This window comes from Octopus bimaculoides, chromosome 4, assembly GCF_046866305.1.
Source record: "Octopus bimaculoides isolate indiv1 chromosome 4, ASM4686630v1, whole genome shotgun sequence".
NCBI classification, from domain to species: Eukaryota; Metazoa; Mollusca; class Cephalopoda; order Octopoda; family Octopodidae; genus Octopus; species Octopus bimaculoides.
Genome location: NC_142931.1, coordinates 82,305,384 through 82,314,424, shown reverse-complemented (window position 1 = coordinate 82,314,424; position 9,041 = coordinate 82,305,384). Strand labels below are relative to the sequence as shown.

General features: G+C 37.8%; 1 protein-coding gene across 1 annotated transcript in view; it reads left to right on the top strand.

Moving 5' to 3' along the window:
- Positions 1 to 2,668: 2,668 nt before the first annotated feature.
- LOC149136105 (uncharacterized) overlaps positions 2,669 to 9,041 on the top strand; it is a 17,818-nt gene continuing 11,445 nt past the window's right edge. The window contains 1 exon segment of the mRNA XM_089350076.1: positions 2,669 to 2,822. Within this exon segment, the coding sequence (XP_089206202.1) occupies positions 2,669 to 2,822 (154 nt within the window).

Below are 9,041 nucleotides of genomic sequence, written 5' to 3'. Positions count from 1 at the left end.
CCAGACTGCGACGCTCAGAGTCATCGTGGAGCAGACAATGAAACGGCAAACGTCACTCTATGTGTGTTTCGTCGACTTTGAAAAAGCATTTGACAGCGTAGACCGGCAGACAATCTGGGACATCTTACAACACTATGGTGTGCCAGAGAAGATCGTAGGCATTATTCGATTACTCTACGAGGAGTTTTCTTGCCAGGTCATCCATGCTGGGAGATGGTCGGAGGAATTCAGAGTCAGCACAGGAGTCAGGCAGGGCTATTTGTTGTCACCGCTCCTGTTCCTCGTCGTGCTGGACTGGATCACCAGGACGGCCTACGCTACCTTCGGGAAAGGTATTCGGTGGACACTGATGAACAAGCTGGAGAACTTGGACTACGCAGATGATCTCGCACTACTGTCACATTGCCCGCAAGGCGTGCAAGATAAGGTAGACCACCTGAGAGAAACTTCACGGTGAGTGAGCTTGAGGATCAGCCAGGAAAAGACAAAAGTGCTGCGTATCAACAACAAGCAGGAAGAGCCGATCACAATCGAGGGGGAAGCTGTATATCAATTAATGTTATATCGCCTGAAGAAATGAACCCATGAAGATGATCAACCCGATATCCACAGATACTACGGACTACACAGTAATCATCCCAGAAATACTGACTGTTACCTTAAGAGACATGTGATCTGTGGAACGCGCGTAGCAATGCATTAAAGGTTTATAAGTTTCATCCAAATATCATTATTATTATTATTATTATTATTATTATTATTATTATTATTATTATTATTATTATTATTATTATATGAAAACTCACAGCTTATTTTGCTGAGTATGATAGAAAGTGTCTTCTGTCTGCCGCCAGCAGACTAAGGTGACACTTGGTATCACATCTACTCTCTTCATTGACCACATCCTCCATATTTCTCACTTCAAATCGTCACAGTTGTTTATCGTATTTCCCACTTCAAATCGTCGAGCCATGTTTAAATTATTGTTATTATTATTATTATTATTATTATTCAGTAGTTTTATTTTTATAACGTGCTTTCACTTCACTACCGAACGCAGCTCTGTGCGCCTTGGGTATGTGCTGTGGTTTGCTGTGGTGCTCTTATGTTTACTGTATTGAAAGTGTTTTGCGTAGAATGTGTGCAGTACCCAGTAGTGCAATTTTCTGTATGTTATATATATTTGTAAGTCCTGCTATTTTTGTTATGTATTTGTCTGAATATTTTTTTATTATACCTAAGGCACCTACTATGATAGGAATTGTTTCTGTTTTTAGATTCCACATTCGAGTTATCTCTATTTCCAGGTCTTTGTATTTTGAAAGTTTTTCCATTTCTTTTAGAGAAACGTTGTCATCTGCTGGTATTGATACATCAATTAGAAAGCATTTTTTTCTTCATGATCTTTGACAACTATATCTGGTCTATTGGCCTTAATTTCTCTATCTGTGTGTATTGGCATATCCCAGAGTATGGTTGCTTTCTCGTTTTCTGTGACCTTTTCTGGCGTGTGTTTTATTATTATTATTATTATTATTATTATTATTATTATTATTATTATTATTATTATTATTATTATCATCATCATCATCATCATCATCATCATCATCATCATCATCATCATCATCATCATCATTATTGTATATGTGTGTTTGTGTGTTTGTGTGTTTGTATGTGCGTGTGTGAAGGCGTATGGCTCAATGTTCAGAGCGTCGGAATTAGAAACATGAGGTAGTGAGTCCGATTTTCAGACTGGGCTCTGTGATGTGTTCTTGAGCAAGACACTTTATTTCACGTTGCTCCAGTTCACTCAGCTGTAGAAACGAGTTACGACGCCACTGGTGCCAAACTGTATTGGGCTTTCTCTTGGCTAACACAAGTGGCACGGTGAGGGGAGACTGGTATGCATGGGCGACTGATGGTCTTCCATAAACAACCTTGTCCAGACTTGGGCTTGGCAGAGAACCTTCTCGGTGTATCCCCTAATCATTCATGACCGAAAGAAATCTTTCCCCTTTATATATATATATATATATATATATATATATATATATATATATATATATATATATATATATATATATATATATATATATATACTTTCATTTCTTCTATTCTTTTACATGTTTCAGTCATTTGGCTGCAGCCATGCTAGAGCACCGCCTTTAGTCGAACAAATCGACCCCAGGACTTATTGTTTGTAAGCGGAACCGCTAAGTTACGGAGACGTAAACACACCAACATCGGTTGTCAAGCGATGGTGAGGGGGACAAACATAGATACACACACAAATATATATATATATACGACGGGCTTCTTTCAGTTTCCATCTACCAAATCCACTCACAAGGCTTTGGTCTGCCCAAGTGTAGAAGACACTTGCCCAAAATGCCACGCAGTAGGACTGAACCCGGAACCATGTGGTTGGGAAGCAAACTTCTTACCACACAGCCATATAATTTCATGCATTTAACAACTTGCAGAGCCGTTGCACCCACTAACTTGCAATTAAGCTTGCTGAGGTTTTATTGGAAAGTTTCTATCAACTTCGCCGGATTCTCCTACATCAAACCCCGGTCATGATAGCTCCGTAAGTAGCACTCATCGAGAAAGCTTCCAGCCGTTTTGATTCCGGCTCCACATTGTACATACACAACAAACCTCCCCCATGCCTCCATTTTCTCCTTTATCTCGCAATCTAGTACATTCAGTTGCCAACTGTGAAAACTCGTCTTCTGCTCAAGTGTCGAGTGGACTCGAGCTGAAGCGGGATATAAAGAATTATGCTTGGGAAACAAAGACCACAACAGTGGAAGGTCAAAGTGAGAAGACAGCGCGAGTGTAGGATATCAATTGAAGGATGTTTGTGGGTGACTCGCTATGTTTGAAAAAGCAAAAAAGGATGAATACGGCTGGAATGTCTTTGACCACAGGCCTACTTGAACAAGGCTGATATGGAGCTAGACTGAAATAATAGCAGCAGTAACATCATCATTACCAACACCTCCACCACCACCACCACCACCACCACCACCACCATCATCATCATCATCATCATCATCATCATCATCATCATCATCATCATCATCATCATCATCAATAGCAGCAGCAGCAGCGACTACAACAACAACTGCCACTAATTTTAATATCAACGGCAGACAGGTATTTGTTTGCTATTACTACTGAATAAACTAAAAGCTGTTGGAATTTGCATTAAGGGTTAATTTAAAACCTGACGAATGACTACTGCGATAATCGCAGCAGCGGTGTTGATGAAAGACAGATTTCTGTTATTTAAAAACAGCACTATTGACTTACAAATTGCGTCAATTATTTGCATATTGTGTCACATATTATTGACACATACTGTTATATTGTAGGTTAGTCCTTACAGAAACACTTCATTACACAGTAACTTAAACGTTTACATACACTCTTATGTATTTGCACAGTGAATTAGTAGTTGACGTAACATTTCTATTTATTTACATGTACGCACATTCATTTTCATGCAATATCAAGAATTTGCATACAAATAATACCCACATGCTTGAAATGTTATTCATTGTGTTTTTTTTTTCTTTTTCAACATAAATTCGTTAAAAAGAACTTTACTTTACGAAGCTTAATTTCAAAGAAAGCAGTTGTTAAGAATATGCCATGTGCTACTCCAAACATACCGTTTTTTGTTGCTGAGTCAGAACAAATAGTACTATTAATAAATAATGATATCTCTCATTGATATAAGGGAAGAATTGCTGGAAGAAGTGTATAAATCGACTCCAGTATATAATCGGATGTATATAAATCGAATCCGGAAAGATTAAAGGCTAAATAAACTCCGGTGAGATTTTACAATTTTAAGTAAAAGATGAAAGCATTAACGAAGTATAGCAAAGCATTTAGTTCGGTGCTCTACCTACAAAAGGTGGTGGTAAGATGTCCATTGTTTGACTACGTAGATTCAGTTGTTCGATCAACTAAATTATCTGCTCTTGAATCAAAGTGTAAAGTAGCCGAGCATTCCACAAACACATGTACTCTTAATATAATTCTCATACAGAATCAATCCTGAGAATATAGAAAATTATATATATGTTCGAGATATCAGGCGCACCTGAGTAGTTGCTTCCCAACCACATAGTTGGGTGGGGGTAAGTACCACTGCATAGCATCTTGGGCAAGTGTTCTTTACTCTAAATTCGGGTTGACCAAATCCTTGCGAATAGACTTGGTAGAAGTCTGTTATGTGTACGTGTGTGTGTGTCTTTGTATGTCCCCCAGTGCCACTTGGAAACCGGTGTTGATGCATTTACGCTCCCATAACTTAGCGAATCAGCAAAACTGACCGATACAATAAGTACAAGGCTTGAAAAAAAGTAACAGGGTTGATACATTCTACCAAAAATCCCTCAAGGCGGTGTCCCAGCATGGCTGCAGTCTAACGATTAAAACAAGTAAAGATAAAAGATTGACACGCAAGGGATCGAACTCGCAACCTCGTAAATGCAAAGTGAACTTCTTAATCGGCCATTCAGCACCTACAAATAGTTGTTTCAGATTTTGGCACAAGGCCAGCACTTTTTTAAAGAGAGGAGGTTTAGTCGACTGCATTGGCTCCAATACTCAACTGGTACTTATTTCATCAATTCCAAAAAGATTAAAGACAAAGATGACCTCAGTAAGATCTGATCCCTGAACGAAAAAGACCGGAAGAAATACTGCCAAGCATTTCCTCCGATGCTCTAACGATTCCACCAATCCGTTCCCTTTTCCTAACCCCACAATCCCTTGTACGCAGTGAGGAGAATACAACATTAGCTAAAGAACAAAAATAAATTTAATCATCTCGACAAGTACAGGAGACAACTCCTGACATGTTTCAGTTTTATTAGACTGCTTTAGTAAGATATTGTATTTAGTGCCATCATTCTCTTAATGCCACTTACATTCATAAGCTGAGCCACTCTGCTGGCAACTATTTTCCGTCTGATAAGGGTAAAATACTCAATCTTTCTGCTGTTTTCACAGCTATACTACATTCGAAATTTTTTTGTTTATAAAATACCAAACATATTCATTGTTTCCCAAGTTTGTTTATAAAATGTTGTCGCATTCCAAAAGCTATTATTTAGTTATAAAATTGACGGTAATTGTTGTCAGCTCTAACGATTCCACCAATCCGTTCCCTCTTCCTAACCCCACAATCCCTTGTACGCAGTGAGGAGAATACAACATTAGCTAAAGAGTACTCAGCCGATATTTGATGGGTACGGGTTCGACTCTGGTTGCCGTCTGCTGGCAAATTTTTCCGTCTTATAAGGGTAAGATACCAATCTCGCAGCTGTTTTTACAGCTACACTACGTTCGAAATTTACTTCCTTGTCTGTAGATGCACTGCTACACATTAACATTTTAATAAACTGTTAGTCATTTCATATTGTTATATATATTCTTGAAGCAAAGTGGCTCAAATATAAAAGGAGTCACTTAATTTATACATATGCAGAATCAGTCAAATATGAAATAGTTGTTCACTTTAGATATACATCACACATGTTAATAGATTATCGCTCTATTAAATAATGTTTTTCTATTATATACTAACTCACATTTCAATACACTACAATCGCTTTCATCGTATTTCTACATGCATCACTCATTTATATTGGCTTGCAATAATTTGAAAGTCATTTAGACATTTACAAACAAATGCAATTATGATTATATTTACAATCATGTAAGATATTGATGTTCAACGATTTTCTCAATTTATTACAAATCGAAAGAAACGAAAAGAAACAACAGAACAGTCGGTACATTTGTTATGAACTAGTTTTGAGAGAATTGTTTTGGTCGCGACTAGAGTATATTTTTATTGCTTTGCTGGTTAGAGAGGGGAAGAGCCCACGAAGAGAAGAGGTTATTCTCAAATCAGAGAACTGGCCCGAATGCTTAGAAGAGTGAACTCTCATAAAAACATTCGGGGATCAGGTAGTGGTATTAAATATTGGACGGATAAAGCCTGTCATCTAAAAAAGCTATGTCGGGATTTGAATGCAAAGAGCGAAAAAAGCCTGAAATAAATACAAGCATCTCGTCTGACGCTTTAACAACTCCGTCAGTCCAAAGACAATCGTGACAGGTAGTCCATTTATCGACTCCAAAAGGATAAAAGGCAGAGGTGACCTTGGTGGGAATTGAACTCGGAACACAAGGAACCCAAATAAATACGAGAGATACTTCATTCTATAAACCAGCGGTCCCCTAATTTCTTTTTTTTTTTTTGCACCACAGAACAGTTTCTGGAAACATATTTTTATTTATTTATGTGTTTCAGCCAAGTGGCTGCGGTCATGCTGGTGCACCATAACAAAATACAATAAAGTGCATAATATGTAATTTAATAATTACATTTATAATTAAGGCGGCAAGCTGGCAGAACTTTCATTCTTACGGGATTGATAAAAGAAGTACCAGTTGAGTTCTGGGGTCTATGTAATCAACTCCCCACCCCGCCAATTTTCTAGGCATTGTTCCAAAATTTGAAACTAATATTACATATATAATACAAAAACATTCTGCAGACTGCAATATAATAACTATAAAATTTTAAAATTTATTCAATCCATGCGGCCAAATATTGTTCCGCGGTTTGGTGGCTGAGAACCCCTGCTATAGACAGTTATACAAAAGGAAATTTGATGTGTGTCTCTGATCCGCTCTTCACTGAAGTAAAGCGTGCTAAGCACCGCTAAAAGAGTTGATATTGTTTAGAGCCTGGTTATCTCTAGTCCAGTACACTTACAATTAAACAGGCCTTTCAGATGTGACCATCCCGACTTTCTTAAAGCAGTGAATTTAAGTTCACTGGACGTACTGTGTGATTTGAGCAGATCTGACTGTATTTTTTTTTTCTGCTAGTAGATCGAATGACTACATAGAAATTCCAATATTGAGAATAGGAGAACGGTGAAAATAAAGTGAGAGTTATTATTCATCTATTGTGCTGTGTGGAGACTGACATGTCAAAGAATAGACCCAACGTTTCCTCTGCATGTCGTAAAAGGCGTCTAAGAGATGTTGAGAATTTGTAATTGATCTTGTGAAACCCTCACCAGCAACAACTACCGAAAACAGACATATGGATTGAAGGGTTATCGCCTAAGTGGTGCAAAGGCGTGTCCCCACCCCACCCAAGAGTAAGGAATTTAACAAATGGTGTATGCAGCGACGCACTGTTACAACACATGCACCCATACTACTACTACTACTACTACTACTACTACTACTACTACTACTACTACTACTACTACTACTACTACTACATCCTTGTCACGATTTCCTTATCTCATACTCCCCCTCTTTATCTACTCCTTTCTTTGAACAAATTTCTCATTTTTGCATGACCATTCAACTTGACGCATATGTCAGTTTTGACGGCAAGGTGTGGACGACACGTGCCATTTTAATACAGACATGTATCCGTGCATGCATACTTATGTATGTATGTACGTGTGTATGTACGTGTGTATGTACGTATTAAGTATATACATACATCTCTCTCTCTTTCTTTCTCTATTGATATATATATATATATATATATATATATATATATATATATATACGTGTGTGTGTGTATATATATGTATGCATATATATACATGCACACAAACATATATACATACACAAATGTATGCGATTTGATATTTTAAATGTTAGATGGCAGCCTTTCATATTCATAATCGCCTTCACTAATTACATACATCATATGATAAAGCAGTGAAGCGAAATAAGCTGTTAGATCAAGCATGAAATACAATCCATTTTCTTAAATCTGATTGTTCTGTGGTGATATATTTCGTGCAGTTAAGATAGATCGTTATGCTTCAACATAAACAATTAATAATTTAGTTTCCTTTTGATTCCAGAATGTATACATGCGTATATGTGTATGTGTGAGTGCGTGTGTAGGCGTAGTCAATTCGTAGTATACAGGAAAGTATATATGTATTTCTGTGTCTATATATATGTATCCGTTACGTGTCTTTGTGTGCGTATATTTGTATGCATATATGTGTGTGCGTGTATGAAGGTGTGTGTATATGTGTGAGTGCGCGCGCGCGCGAGTGTGTGTTTTGTGTGTGTGTATGCATATTCATTATACATACATATACACACACATACACACGTATGCGCACACGGACGCAGTGATTAATTTTAAACGGTTACAAGATTACAATACACACAGGTAGATAAAAAGACAGGTAAACAGATTGCATGTTTTATATAAATTACATCAGTCATTCTTTGTGTATGCTCGTGCAGCGTGCACGGGCATATACATACATACATACATACATATATACATCCTTGTGATTATATTCGAATATTTTTTGAGTAAGATTACTGTATATATTAGTCTATTAGTATTAATAAAATTCTAATTACGCAACAGGGTTTAAAGTCTTAACTTTGAAATATTATTAATCGTCGTATGATAGATGAGTGGAGGCGCAATGGCCCAGTGGTTAGGGCAACGGACTCGTGGTCATAAGATCGCGGTTTCGGATCCCAGACAGAGGCTCCGGCAGGGGATGGTGGCGAACCCTGCTGTACTCTGTCACCACAACTTTCTCTCACTCTTACTTCCTGTTTCTGTTGTGCCTGTAATTCAAAGGGTCAGCCTTGTCATACTGAAGTTAAAGGATATTAATAGTTACCAGTTCCATCGTCGAAGAGAGCGTGAGATAGATTATAAGTGAGATAGAATATCCCCGAGAACTACGTTAAGGGTACACGTGTCTGTGAAGTGCTCAGCCACTTGCACGTTAATTTCACGAGCAGGCTGTTCCGTTGATCGGATCAACTGGAACTCTCGACGTCGTAAGCGACGGAGTGCCAACAACAACAACATGATAGATGAGAATTCTTTAATCTTTATAATTCGTACTTTAACTACATCCCCCGCCCCCTATGTTAGAATAAGAAATTAAAAGAAAGTTGGCAGAAGCGACCTTATATTATCAGACTAAGTAAGG